The sequence below is a fragment of the Heteronotia binoei genome, chromosome 5 (assembly GCF_032191835.1).
Source record: "Heteronotia binoei isolate CCM8104 ecotype False Entrance Well chromosome 5, APGP_CSIRO_Hbin_v1, whole genome shotgun sequence".
Classification (NCBI taxonomy): domain Eukaryota; kingdom Metazoa; phylum Chordata; class Lepidosauria; order Squamata; family Gekkonidae; genus Heteronotia; species Heteronotia binoei.
Window position 1 is genome coordinate 84,708,809 of NC_083227.1, and position 15,580 is coordinate 84,724,388.

The 15,580-nt window shown below is 44.5% G+C and overlaps 2 protein-coding genes across 3 annotated transcripts in view; both read right to left on the reverse strand.

The window, feature by feature from the left end:
* Positions 1–15,580, reverse strand: part of LOC132572555 (monoacylglycerol lipase ABHD6-like) — a 51,087-nt gene that overhangs the window by 26,757 nt on the left and 8,750 nt on the right. The window lies entirely within an intron of this gene.
* Positions 8,518–9,054, reverse strand: LOC132572016 (anti-apoptotic protein NR13-like). The gene has a single exon (XM_060238806.1). It carries the CDS (start codon positions 9,052–9,054, stop codon positions 8,518–8,520), a length of 537 nt encoding a protein of 178 aa, XP_060094789.1.

The window sequence follows — 15,580 nt, forward strand, 5'->3', positions numbered from 1 at the left end:
GTACACAGTATTCCAAATGAGACCGCACCATCCATTTATACAAGGGCATTATGATATTGGCTGATTTGTTTTCAATTCCCTTCCTAATAATTCCCAGAATGGTGTTGGCCTTTTTTATTGCAATCGCACACTGTCTTGACATTTTCAGTGAGTTATCTACCACGACCCCAAGATCTCTCTCTTGGTCAGTCTCTGCCAGTTCACACCCCATCAACTTGTATTTATAGCTAGAATTTTTGGCCCCAATGTGCATTACTTTGCACTTGGCCACACTGAACCTCATCTGCCACGTTGGCGCCCACTCACCCAGCCTCAACAGATCCCTTTGGAGTGCCTCACAATCCTCTCTGGTTCTCACCACGCTGAACAATTTAGTGTCATCTACAAACTTGGCCACTTCACAGCTTACTCCCAACTCCAAATCATTAACGAACAAGTTAAAGAGCATGGGACCCAGTACTGAGCCCTGTGGCACCCCACTGCTTACCATCTTCCACTGTAAAAATTGCCCATTTATACTCAACCTCTGTTTCCTATTAATTAGCCAGTTTTTGATCCACAAGAGGACTTGTCCTTTTACTCCATGACTCCTGAGCTTACTAAGGAGCCTTTGATGAGGAACTTTATCAAAAGCTTTCTGGAAGTCAAGGTAAACAACATCTATTGGGTCCCCTTTGTCCACATGTTTGTTCACCCCCTCAAAGAAATGTAACAGATTAGTGAGACAAGATCTTCCCTTACAGAACCCATGCTGAGTCTTCCTCAATAACTTATGTTCATCCATGTGCCTACTCATTCTCTCTTTGATAATGGTTTCTACAACTTTTCCGGTATTGAAGTCAGACTGACTGGCCTGTAACTGTATATAGGTTTGGCCTGTGGGCCCATTCTCCAGTCTTGTTAGTGCAGCCATCTACCATGCTGCCACTAATAAAGAGTTGTTATCACTGTTGCCTCGTCTCCTCGATGCTTTAAACCCACTATATTATAGTGGCGACGAAGGTGGGATTCTGGTAGGTGTCAAAGCAACCGGCACCACACCGTGCCTTGCAGCCTCTGCTCCCAGCGTCGCACATCGCACCACCATCGCTGAAGAAAGCCGCCACACCAGGACCAGAGATGAGTGAGGATTGAGAATCCAGCTCCTCCAGCACCACTGTGTCCAAAACGGCTCCTTCGAGGCTCAACCCCAACCAGGCCGCTGCGCCCAGGCCATATGGGCACCTTCCGGAGTTCAATCCTGCTCAACAGGAGCGGTGGGAGAGATGGGAGAAGAGGCTAAACTTCTATCTCCTATATCATGACATCACAAATGAGCAAAAGAAGAAACAACTTTTGCTCAGCCTCTGTGGAGAGGACACGCTAGCGTTAGCAGAAAACCTGATGTCACCCATGTAGCTGACCGACAACACTGTAACCTACAAGGTGATCACGGAGAGGCTTACAGAGCACTTCTCACCCCGGCCAACACTGACATCCAGGTGCCTGGAATTCCACAAGAGGGTACAGAAGACCAACGAGTCCTTTGCCACATTCCTAGCCAAGCTGCGCTGCCTCGCCCAGGAATGCGCTTTTGCAAGCCTCAACAAAGCTCTGCTGGGCCATTTCGTAACTGGCCTCTGTGATGAGAAGCTACAAGCCAAGCTGGCAAGACACAAGACCCTCGTGCTGGCAGATGCCTTGGATGAGGCGGCCATCTACAAGAAGTCACACAAAGAGTGGCACACCACAGCAACACACTAGGTCATCAGTGGGTCCAACATGGAAGACTCTGATGAGGAAGACAGATGCACCAGGCCCTGAAGCGCCAACAGCCATGCGCAACTGAGCCTACCTCGACTGGAGGATGCGCCAGCTGCAGGGAAGCCCATGAGCGCCATTCCTGCAAGTTCCAGAACGCCGTCTGCCACATGTGTGGAAACACTGGACACCTAGCACATGTTTATCAGTAGAAGTCACTGCATCAAGGGGGCAACCCATGACAGAAAGATGGCCACCGCCATGACTGTGCTAATAGCAGGCAGGCCCTGCCAGATGGAGGTAGATTCCAGGGCAGACCAGATGGTAATATCAGCCCGGACATTCAGGGAATTGTGCCTGGGGAGGGAATCCCAGTTGAGCCCATTCACTTTCGTAGTCCAGGACTTCCAGAAGAGGGAGGTTGCCATACTGGGGGTGGGAAAGGTCCACATCAAATATGGCCAGTTTTTGGGCAGGCTTCCTCTAATAGTAGCTGAGGGGGACCTGTGCAGTTTACTGGGGCGGTCCTGGTTGAAGACCCTGGGAATCTGGGTAACAGGAATCCACCACGCCCCTTCCCAGACTAATTTTCAGAGGGTGTGTGAGGAATTCCCCACAGTTTTCAACGGCACCTTGGGAAGTACAAAGGAGAACCAGTGACCCTACAACTAAACCCCAATGTGCAGCCAATTCAGCTGAAGGCCTGACGCATGGCCCTGGCGCTAAAACCCAAGATTGAGGAGTTAGACTGCCTCGTAGCTCAAGGGGTGAAAATGCCAAATGGGAAACCCCAATAGTCACCCCAGTTAAGCCCAATGACAGTATGCGCATTTGTGCAGATTGCAAATGCACAATTAACAAGGCACTGCAAGGCCACACTTATCCGGTGCCTGTGGTCGGTCATGTGCTGGCCTCTCTGGCAGGGGCTAAGATTTTCAGGAAGCTAGACTTGGCTCAGGCATATCAACAGCTCCCGGTGGATGCTGCCATCGCTGAGGCACAGAACATTGTAACACAGGGGGGGACTTTTCGGATCAAATGACGGCAGTTTGGTGTAAGCGTGGCTCCGGAGATCTTCCAGAACTTAATGGACTCCCTCCTTAAAGGGATTCCTGGGGTCCAGCCATTCTTCGATGATGTGCTGATCTCCGCAGCCACAGAGGAGGAATTTGCTTCCCGCCTCCGGGCAATGTTACAGCGTTTTGACAGAACGGGATTGAAGGTCAAAAAGAAGAAATGTGAATTGGGGGTTTCCACCATTGACTTCCTGGGGTTCATGGTGGATGTACAGGGAATTCACCCGGCATGGGACAAAATTAGGGCGATATGTGATGTGCCAGCCCCCAGGAACAAGACGAAACTACAGTCATTTTTGGGACTCCTCAACTTTTACCACACCTTTCTTCCCCACAAGGCGGCAGTAGCAAAGCCTCTACATCATCTCCTGGACAAAAGGGCTCCATGGGTTTGGGGTCGCCGGCCAGCTGTTGCCTTTCAAGCAGTGAAGGACATTGTAACTTCTAATAGCTTGCTGGCCCACTTTGATGAGTGGCTGCCTGTCATCTTGGCCTGCGACGCATCACCATAAGGTGTGGGGGCAGTCTTGACACACGTGCTTCCGGATGGCCGTGAGGTCCCGGTGGCCTATTATTCCCGGACCTTGCAAAAGCCAGAGCACAATTATGTGCAGATCGATAAAGAGGGCCTGGCTATAGTAGCAGGGGTAAAAAAATTCCATGACTATTTGTATGGGCGGCCCTTCACTATCTACACGGACCACAAACCCCTTCTCGGACTGTTTGCCTCCGACCGCCAGACACCGCAAATGCTCTCCCCGTGGGTCTTACAGTGGTCCATCTTCCTTGCGGGGTACCAGTATGACCTACAACACCAACCCGGGAAGGCAATAGGCCACGCGAACACATTCAGCCGGCTGCCACTGTCTTCCATGGACCCAGATCCTGCCCCAGTGTACCAGATCATGTCATTGGAATCTCTTCCAGACCACCTGGTGCATGCTACGAACATTGCCCACTGCTCCAGGAAAAACAAGACCCTCTCGCAGGTTCTGGACTGTGTACAGAGAGGATGACCTACAGGCCAGGTGGGGTCAGAATTTTCTGCATTTGTATCCTGCCAAGATGAATTATCTTTATACAAGGAGTGTCTGTTGTGGGGAAACAGGGTGGTGGTACCCCCGGTACTAAGGCAGTGGGTCCTCAATGCACTGCACGAGACACATTCTGGTATAGTGCGCATGAAGACGCTGGCCCTCAGTTATGTCTGGTGGTTGGGGATTGTTGATGCCATTGAGTCCTGAGTAGCTTGTTGCCAGCCATGTCAAAAGACCCATCCAGCTCCGTCAAGAGCCCCAGCCCAACAGTGGGAACACACATGCAACCCTTGGGCCCGCCTGCACCTAGATTTTGCGGGGCCCTTCCAGGGGCAGATATTCTTGATCATAGACTCCCACTCCAAGTGGTTAGAGGTAATCCCAGTAACCTCCACTTCCACCAGGGATGCATTAGGGGCACACCAAAGGGTTTTTGCCACACACGGCTTGCCTGACACCCTTGTCCGGGACAATGGAACGGCATTCACTTTGGCTGAGTTTCAAGACTTTTGCAGCCACAATTTAATAAAGCATATATTCCATCCTGCCACAAACGGCCAAGTGGAACAAATGGTAAGGAATCACTCCACCACATCATCCAGGGCGACTGGGAAGCCCGCCTAGCTGAATGCCTGCTAGTCCAACCTTAGACCCCTAGTATGGTTACCAGCTGAAGCCCAGCAGAACTGCTCATGGGTAGGAGGTTTAACACACTACTAGACCGCGTGCACCCAGACCGGGCCCGAAACCTAAAGGAGGTACCTGAGATGGTCCGGGCACCCAGAGGGTTCAACACAGGAGACCTGGTGTTTGCTAAAAACTTTGAGGGGGGGGGCAGCATGGATACCGGCCCAAGTCTCCAGGGTACTGGGAGCGGTAATGTATGAGGTCACCTCAGAGGGGGGATTCACAATGAGGCAACATGTGGACCAGCTGTGGTCACATAACACCTCGGAGGGCGGGGGGCAAGCCCAGATGACCGGCCAGCCAACATCCCAGAGTCAGAGACAGAAGTAGCTGAAGCCTCTGCTGCCGCGGTTCAACCAACACCTGAGCCTCAGGGGGAACTGGAACATCCGGCAGAAACCGAGACTCAGGGAGAACCCAAAACGCAGGGTGAGGCACCAATGCCACCGCCCCCCCCCTCCAAGCTCGCAGGACCCAAGGCTGCAACCACTCCATCGGTGGCCCCAGCACTCAGACGGTTGACACGCTAGCACCGCAAGCTGGCATACCTACAGGATTATGTGCAATAGGACTTGCGAACTTAGGGGGGAGGGATGTTATGTATATGGTTTGTAGTATATGATTCCTGCCAGGCTCATTGGAGCCAGGAGAGCAGAGCTTGGGGACTGGAGAACAATGGACAGTAGGATCCAAATACCTACTGCCCTACACCAATCACAGACCCCTGCCTGTTTGAATGAACCAAAGGCATGCTTGTGCAGGAACCTAAAGTTGTATATAGGTTTGGCCCATTTCTCCAGTCTTGTTAGTGCAGCCATCTACCATGCTGCCGCTAATAAAGAGCTGTTATCACTGTTGCCTCATTTTCTCGATGCTTTAAACCCACTATATTATACTTCTCCTTCATACTACCTCAGTAATGGGAATAGTGAATTTATTACCATGCACCAGCAGTGCCTTGTCTGGCTCTCCAGAGCACCAGGAGTTTTGTTCCCCAGTTCTTTCCTCTCAGTAGCCCTGCTTGCATGAGGAATAACTTAACTGATTATTTCCTCATGTCTTAAAAGGATTCCTCCCCCCCCCCCTTTCTTTCCCTTCTGACAGAAGTTCTCTCCTACAACACTGAACAGCAAAACATAGTTCTGCAACCCTGGCTAACCAGTACATGCTAGAGTATCAGTAGATTTTCTCTTAGTGTATCTCAGGAAGACACATTACATAATCTACACTGCAAATTCATTCTAGGGATGCTCAACAAACTGACGATAAATGGATGCAATCAGAACTGCTAGCCACTGGGCAATTCTAGATTTAAGCTTTCCCAATTACGTGAATTGTGTGTCACTTCTCTGAGTGCCTGATGAAAAAAAATTCATCTAGGGACTTGAAAAACCTTCAAACCTGAAGTAGGTGTTTAGGAAAAGAACTATGAATTATGAAAAGACTATTGCATAGGGAGAATATTTCTGCAAATGTTTTATATTTAATTTGCTAACTATGACTTTCCAGTTTTATAATCCAGCAGCAGGCTACTTGTAAACTACTGATGGTCACGTTAGCCGAGCTTTATTACAGATATATCTGCTATAGTGTGGAAAGCCTAAGTACAACAATGTTTAGAATGGTGGACTAGTACCAGAGAACCAGGTTCAAATCTCTTCTTTCCATGAAAGTTACTGGGAAACCTTGAAACATTAATTCAGCCTGAGTTACTATGGCAGCTATAGGTTGAAAGAGAGAGAGGTTGGGGGGGGGGGGGCTATGAGACAACTGCCTTTGGAACTGAAGAATGTCCAGTCTTCATCTCTGGCCACTCCTATAGATTCTTTAAAGCCCAACTGCTTTCAATCAAATGGAAAGGGGAACACAAGCTTTCATTAAAAGAGTGGTTGCATGTAAACTATGTGTTTCCTAAAGGTCTCTTATTTAGAAACCAGCTAGACCAGGGTTGTAATTATTAGTAAGGTATAAATCACTTTTTCCTAGCTATCCAAGTAGACAGACAAGAAGCGGAGATGAAAAACAAAGGTTTAACAGAAAATAATGTATTTAATAAGGTAAATGGTATGTACAGATGGCTTCAGTATATAAAGTTAGCTCTCGACTTCATTCCCCCCCCCCCCCCAAGGTTACAGACTCTCCCCTGATGACAGTAACTACTGTGTAGCTAAGCCTGAAGTAAACTAAATAAACCCTGAAGGAAGATTTGATTCTACTTTCTCCAGACAGGTTATCTCAGCAGGTTCAAGATTCCTTTTTTTACCACACATAGCTCCTTTACACATAAGTTTGGGATGACAGACCCTTAACAGGATGCTTGTCCCATTAAAACCAGTTTTCTTCCCTAAGCCAACCCCAAAAAGCTTACTAAAAGCTTCTGCCATATGTATATATGGACAGGCATGTCTGATACTCTGATTCCATCCTGTTTAACAAAGTGTGCATGCACACAAAAGCTCACATCCTGAATAAAACTTTGTTGGTCTTAAAGGTGCTATTGAATTCTAACTTTGTTCTATTGCTTCAGACCAATATGGCTGCCCACATGGGCTCTGATTGGTTGACAATCACTGGAATTTGCATAAAGTCAATATCACAAGGATTGGGACACAGCCCTGAAGGAGAGATGGGACTTTTATTTTATTTTATAATTTCTATTAATTTTAACTACAAAAAGAAAAAGCATAAGCACAAGTACAAGTACAGACACATCAAGAGGAAGGGGGAAATACAGAGTGGGAGATCAGAAACAAAGAAAGCTGCAAATATATCACATTTTTACCTCAAAACAAAATACCTAATCCTTTCTACCTGCAAGTATTGAGTTTCCCCTTATATTCTACCATCTTCACTTTCCATTGTACACTTTTTACTAAACTATTACTTAAAATACAAGTCTGAACTATTCTTCAGCAAACATAGATATTAAAAAAAAGTCACCAAGGTCTCAACATTATTGTAAGGTACAATTGTCATAAACTGTGGAGCTGAGATAAAAGTTAAAATTAAAAGTGAGAATTTCACAAAGATGATTATTGACAGCCGCTGATGGACCTCTACTCCGTATTTTTATCCAATCCCCTCTTGAAGCTGGCTATGCTTGTAGCCTCCACCACCTCCTGCGGCAGTGAATTCCACATGTTAATCACCCTTTAGATGAAGAAGTACTTCCTTTTATTTGTTTTAACCTGACTGATCAGCAATTTCACTGAATGCCCACGAGTTCTTGTATTGTGAGAAAGGGAGAAAAGTACCTCTTTCTCTGTTTTCTCCATCCCATGCATTATCTTGTAAACTTCTATCGTGTCACCCCACAGTCGACGATATCTCATCCCTTGAAATTTTTAAAAATGTTGATATATCATCCCTTGAAATGAAAAATGACCAATGTGTCTGGTCACAACTATACAGCTATACAGTTTTGAACTGTATCATTATTTATCAAAATTATTGCTTAAAACAACGTGTATTTTAAAAAAGAATGATAAGAATAAAGAAAGAAAAACAAAGAACAGAGAGAGAGAGAGAGATGGGTCATTATATAAAAAGTTTACACTTTAAAAAGCAGATTCTCAGCATTATTGTAAGGTATATAGAACCATTTTTTGGATCTGGTATGAAACATGTGGCGTGCTCAACGGAAATAAGATTGGAATCCCCTCCATAAAAATCCAAACACACATCATTACACGGGTTGCATCGCACGGTCATCTAACGTATTTAGCATAACGTCTCAGTTCTCTAGAATGGAACTAACAAAACATACAAACCTAGGATCTGAACAATCTTTGTTCCCATTTGTTTGTTTGTTTGTTTTGACGTTGCCAAGGTAGGTTGTGCTTCATTTTAAACATTCAGGCCTAGACACTAGTTTAAACAACATTTTTAAAATTGTAAAAATATAGAACAGACTCATCACAGGTACTTGTTCATAGTTTCATCGAGCTGGTTCATAGTTTCAAGTTCACGATGTACTTTTATTGCACAGCCAAGAGGAAAGCTAATCCTGCTAGGAAAAATCCGGCAGTCGCTATGATAGTGTTGCTTTTGGTATCATACCAGTTGATTGAATCAGAACCATGTTTGTTGAAGTAGCGGTAGAACCCGTCCCAGCCACCATGCGCCTCCAGCCACTCATGCTTCTCCACAGACAGATAGATGACCAAGGCCTCTGTCAGGCTGCCGATCTCCTCATGGGCCCCCCGCTCAGCCAACGCTGTTGCCAAGGTGCCAGTGAACACAAACAGTGCCACTACTTGGCCCCAGTTAAGCCCGCCATCAGATTCCATCTGCACCACCACACGGCTCAAGTGGGCGGCTGCCCTACTGGGCTCCGGCAAGATTGCTGTGCAGCTAATCAAGTGAAAGAATGTCTTCTCACGGCTCTCCAGCTCGTCAGCCACTCTCCACAGGGTCTTGGTCGTGTGGCTGTGAGACAGCGCCGAACCACTCAGGTAGTGCCGCAAGTAGTCATCCACCAGCCGCCTTGTCTCAGCTGTCAGATCGCTCAGCATAGTGACTCTTGGATGACTGCCGATGAATATGTCGGCCCAGTCCAACCGTGCCCCGTACCGCCGGTTCTATACGGATATGGTTTTACAGCCTACTTTCCCCCCAATCAGTAGGTTTCTTACAAATGAGAAGCTGACAAATTAAGCATCCGTAATAGATACGGTCATAGAAATGTAGAAGAAGTACTGTCCGAAAGGACATGGGGTAAAAGAACAATGGGATTACCTACATGTATAGACATGGAACATACCCCCCCCTTTCCCTAGCATGATCCAGCAGCGGGCTATAACGCTGTTGCTTGTGCATTGGTTTGTAATATGTTTATTGTACCCCAACCTGATTCTGGCCTTCCCATTCCCACCTTTTCCCATAATGCTCACCCTCGGCGCCTTTGATTTGTAGCCAACTTTATACAATATTACACCCCGTTTTCCTATATAAAATCAAATAGATTCCTGCTGTTGCTCGCCCCGTCTGCCCCAACTAATTTTAATCCACCCAAGCAAATGCTGAAGAAACCTATCCACCCACAATTGCAATCCACAACTTTTACACCATCACTCCTATCCTGTTCAATAGGTCATACTTACAGGGGAGTGTTTCACTGTAAAGTGAAAATAAAGAAAAAAAGCTTATATGAAATAACCGGCTGTGTCCATTTATTCGATGTATTTTTATACCTTGTTTCTTTGTTGCTCAAAATGTTTTACAAAAAAGCCATTAGCCAAAACTTGGCATGATTAAACATTATTAAAACCAAACCAGGAGAAGGACTTTCTGTGTTGGTGATAACAGATGAGAGAAGAGACGGCCCCCACCTTCAGCGGGGCATAAGAATGGGACCACTACAGAAAAAAGACTTGCTCCGGCTTTTAAAGAAGTGTTCAGGATTATATGGGGAAGAGCGTGCACAGTGTTGTTTTTTTAAAGTAAGGAACCCATGAAAACATGATGTCAGTATTAGGACTTGTGTTTAAATAGCTCTCGTCCTATCTTAAGTTTTCTTGGCGCTGAGGCATTATTTTCAGTGTTATTGGTAAAACCATACGTTTATCAGTGTATCAGCGTCAATCTCCCTCTTACTGATCAAAAGCGAACTCCCTAAATGCAACGTGATCTTTTTAATATCAAACGTTTAGTATCAAAAATTCAGTATCAAAAATTTGCACAAACTCAACGGCTTCTAAATACATTTTTATTTGTATACATGCGAATGTATAAAATGTACATTTATTACAGAAAGTTTTTTAAATTTATTTACAAAAGGGGGGAAAGAAAGGTATTCACAGATGTGCCATTCTGAAATGTATTATGCAGAAATTTTTCAACAAGTGTCACATAGGGTTGGTGGCATTTCTGAAACAATGTTCTCAATTGTTCACAGGGAGTTGGGGATGTTCGCACGCCTTCCACCAGGTTGGCCAATGCTAGGACATGATTCTTGTTAATACCGCAACAATCTAGAAAACACGCGATAACTGTGATCACATACAACATTGGGCCCATATTCAGATTGCAACAAACATATCTTAAATTCTCATCATAAAAAGCAGCGGGCCACATCAAACATACATGAGAATTCTGTCCAGGTCTAACTAAATACATCCGTCACACATAAAATAAGAGAGATTGTTGGAGATAATTGAGAACTGAATAAGCGGCGGCAGTTATCAGTTTGTACATTGCAGAACGTGACTTTTGCTTGTCCACGGGTGGAATGTCTTCATTGGACACTCCCACATATTTTTGCAGAACGGTATGAATTGATGTCTGAACCCCGGACAAGTCCACAAGACAAATTTTCTAAAAAAAATTACAAACACACAAAATGAGAAAAGGAGCCTAAACAGAAACAACACAACCTTTATGCATCTTTCCCATGTTGTTCTACCCACCTTAAATGTATCTTGTTGTGACGGATTCACGGCGTCACAACTCTCACCTGGAAACATCTACTCCGCTTCAGTGTACAGATTTCTGCCCCATCTTTCATTTTCTCGGGTGAAGCAAAAAGGCGCTTTGCAAGAAGTGGCTCTGCATTCTCCTTGTCAGAATTGGTGCTACGTTTTTGAATCCTCGCTGTAGCTTTCCTCCTCACAGGTGCTCCGGGAGCCACTGGATTAAAAAAAGACGTGTGTGTATTCGCCATGGTGCTACGGAGCCATCAGAATGGTGCCCTGCTTTCCCGTATTTAAAGAGAATCCTGCGCCCACCCCCCACCCGCACCCGTTGGTGCGTTTGAACAACGGCAACTCTATTGGTGACGGGTTGCAGAGCTGAATTCACAGAGGGGGGGCCTATCTCGGGTTTGCGGTATCGCTAGCAACGAGCATATTACAGAGTAACAAGGTTGTCTAATGTTATACATTGTGATCGCGTATTATATTTTATTCGGTTATATACCGTGGCCCTCTAAGACACGTGTAATCAAAACACCGAATTGCACAGATGCTTTAGAAACTACCACAAAGGACCCAATTTGCGTGCCTTTGTATTAAAACTGAAAAGCATCTTCTAGATCGTCTTCCGTGTCGTCACAGTATGTGTTATAACGTATAACAATGCTATTATGTTCTAGAATATAGGTACAGCCGTAAACAAAGGAAATATAATCTCGCAGTCGCCTTAAAAATCTATTTATTTCAACACTATTTGGTTATGATCCGTTGTATTTTTGAAGCCGCAAAGTTTGTTCCCGGTGTTATATGCACCGCTCATAATCTCTCCCGTTTCTCACAAATTGTTAGGATCGTTCTTTTGTTTCAGATGGTGGATGTTTGTGCTCTGTGATGAGTTAAAAAAAATATTTACAAATCTGTGTTGGAGAGGCCTGGACAGGACACAGGAGGCAGGATCCATGCACACATGTTCAGAAGGAAAGAGGACAGCCTCGCAGAACTTAACATCTGTGCAACTTACACACACACACATGGGCAAAAATGGCTGTGTATGTATATCCTGTGAAAAGCGATGACCCTTTATCGCGCATCGTTGTTGAGTACAGCATCGTTCATATGGAAATTTATTAATAAAGATCCGGTCAGAACTATCTCTTTTTTCAGAAAGGCCTGGGGGTAAAGTGTTCCCACACGAATTCTCTTCTCGCCTGGGGGATACTAAGTCTGCTTAGGAAGGCCCAGCTTCACCCTAAGAATGGCAAAACCTGTTCCTGCATAAGGCGCGGTTGTACTTTTGCCGCAATGCAACGGTGTGCAGGGCTGGGGGTGTCTAGCCCCCCCTGGAATTAAAGCCTTGTAAACTGTTTATACGTTGTTCTACTTCTTCCTGTGTTCTGATAAGTGTGTCCTACCGGGCTTGTACTTCTTGAACTTACCACTAGAACAGCTAAAAGCCTCTTTGAAAACGTTAAAAAAATGTTGAAGGAAAAAAATGTCAATCCCCGATCAGCGCATTTGCCCCCATAACTGTGATGCCCCAGAAAAAGATGCATCTGAATGCCAAACCTACAGTCTCCTGAGAAACTAATTATGCATCTGATGTCTCTGATAAATGCTGCAAAAAGTGGCAAAATCTAATCTTTCGACCAAACCGAGTTTGCTTAACTATTTGAAGCTACAGAGGAAGTGTTCCAGGCTGGGGAAACAGTCATCCCGTCAATAATCATCTTTGTGAAATTCTCACTTTTAATCTTAACTTTTATCTCAGCTCTACAGTTTATGACAATTGTACCTTACAATAATGCTGAGAATCTGCTTGTTAAAGTGTAAACTTTTTATATAATGACCTCTCTCTCTGTTCTCTGTTTTTCTTTCTTTATTCTTATCATTCTTTTTTAAAATACACATTGTTGTTTTAAGCAATAATTTTGATAAATAATGATACAGTTCAAAACTGTATAGCTGTATAGTTGTGACCAGACACATTGGTCATTTTTCATTTCAAGGGATGAGATATCAACATTAATACAAAATTAAAAAATTGATGCAATAATGCCATTTATAATATGCAGATAGTCACAATAATTTGCAATGTTATAAGCAAATATTACTAAGGTAGTGTTGTGAATGCCTAACTGCTTAATAAGTACTATACATTGTGTAAAAAAAATAAAATTTCTTTATTGGGTGATTTATATTGTGGCAGGTAGTCTCAGACCACAGAACTAAAAAATTTTAAAAATGGACATTGCTTTGAAGTGTGAGGGAAACTAATTCCTTTAAAACATATAACAAACAGACACAGCCCAATACAAACCGAGGGCAGCCAACTGCGCTTATAAAAACTTTCCCTCCTCTATTTTCTCCTCATAACAACCCTGTAAGGTTAGGCTGAAAGGGAGAGTGATTAGCCCCAGGTTACGCCCTGAGTCCGTTTGCGAAGAGGGTGGGATATAAAGCCAGAGTAAGTTAATAAATAAAAAACAAAATTACCACCTAGCAGGGTTTCTTAGCAGAGTGGGGGTTTCAAATTTGGGTCTCCTAGATCCCAGTCTAACACTTTAACAGCTATGACACGCTGACTCTAGAAATTCTGCCAGTGGATTTCTCTGAGCTGGATATATTTGGAGATCCTTAATAAGAATTATAAGGCTTTCCTGTTTAGGGCAATGTACAGAAATCTTTTTGTAATTTGCCAAGATTCTTTTGTTTGCATTGTTAGCTTTGGGCTTCTGATTATATCTGTTTGGGTGGGGGGCTCAGAAAATATGTGGCAACTTGACTCTGAAAATATATCACGTAAGAACCTAATTTCCTCACTTCTCTCTCTGTTTATCTTGACCGGTCTAAGCACTTGACCTTTTAGGATAGTTTGAGGGGTCAAATACTTTTGTCTCACAATTAGCAATATATAAGATCGATCAGATTAAAAGGCTGAGCTATATATATTTTTCTACAGTTCTCACCATAAAATCAGTGCCCTTTTAGGACAGTTGATCTTTTACGACAGTTTGTGGGGTTAAATACTTTTATCTCACAATTAGCAATATATAAGATCGATCAACTTAGAAGGTGGGAAACGATACTTTGGAATTTCCTTTCCCCAGACATGGTTATGTGAGAACTCATTTGCAAGGTTGTGCATTTTGTTTTGACAGCCAGAGCTAGCTTCTCCAGCCTAGAGACTGGCAAGCTCCCTGTGCTTGCAGAGAACAGAGCCAGTATTCCAGATGAGTCCGCACCATCGATTTTTTTTTCAGTAAGTTATCTACCACGACCCCTAGATCTCGATCTCTCTCTTGGTCAGTCTCTACCGGTTCACACCCCCATCAACTTGTATTTGTAGCAGGGATTCTTGGCCCCGATGTGCATTATTTTGCACTTGGTCACATTGAACCTCATCTGCCACATTGTCGCCCCACTCACCCAGCCTCAACAGACCCCTTTGGAGTGCCTCACAATTCTCTCTGGTTCTCACCACCCTGAACAATTTAGTGTCATCTGCAAACCTGGCCACTTTGCTGCTTACTCCCGACTCCGGATCATTAATGAACAAGTTAAAGAGCATGAGTTGTATTGACACGCAACCTGATGTTAAGGGGACATGTTACACGTATAAGGTTAGCTGTGCTCAGTTTTAAGGCCATCATTTTATCCGTTGGGTATGTCTCCTCTCCAAACTATGGTCGCTTAGAATTGTTGCATCTCCACAATTCTCTAAATAACGTCTGTGTTGCAAAACATGCTTTTCCTCAAACAATATGAAGCCTGCTACACCAGTGGCTGCCCCCCTCCTTCCCCCCCCCTTAGGAAACAGCCGGCATTCCTTGGGGGGGGGGCAGATCCCTAGCCACCCCCTCAGGGACTGTTGCGTCACTGCCCCATAAGGAAACATACGATGTTCGTTTTTTTGTATGGGCGGGGTGTGCATGTGTGGGCGGGGCAGCTGTCACTTTGATGATGATAGGGGGTCCCTAGCTACTACTCCCGTCTCAATAACGCTTTCATTGGCATGGTGTTTCCAAACCGATCTTGCAATCATGAAGGTTACAACCCCTTTTTCTTAATGAGGATGGACACCAGGGATGCACAAATGTGCCCTTTGTCATTCATGGGTGTTATTATGATCCCTTTCCACCCATTTTCACTGAGGTAGTTACCAGTTCAGTTGTTGCTTTATACACTATCAATGCAACCATGTGGCAGAAAAAATGCATACACTTAAATTGAAAATTGAGCACAGTTGAACAGAAAATAGCACACATGAAAGACTGGTCACAGGTTCATTTTGCATAAAGGAGAAACAGCATCAAATGAGGATTTTCAAGTTGAAACAGCCAGGAAGAGAAACAGAGAACATTCCTTGGTGATACTTTTTCCTGACACTAGCTCTGGGCCCATTAACTGTCTGGAAGATAGGAATTTAAGAGATGTAAAATCTCCCACTGCTGCAATTCCATACTGAAGCTACATATTATGTTTCATGTCATTGGATTATCTTTTAGGTCACTGGTGTTGCACTTCTGCAGTCAGGATCGTATCTATTCTCTGGAGAACTAAGCAGAGTCATAGAGTAGGCCTCCCTTGTTTCTTGGGTAGCCAACAGTCCTGCAGGAAAATGTCTTGTCCC

Bases quoted from the DNA above. Each gene is read 5' to 3' on its own strand.
- LOC132572016 (XM_060238806.1), bottom strand. From the start codon at position 9,054: ATGCTGAGCGATCTGACAGCTGAGACAAGGCGGCTGGTGGATGACTAC.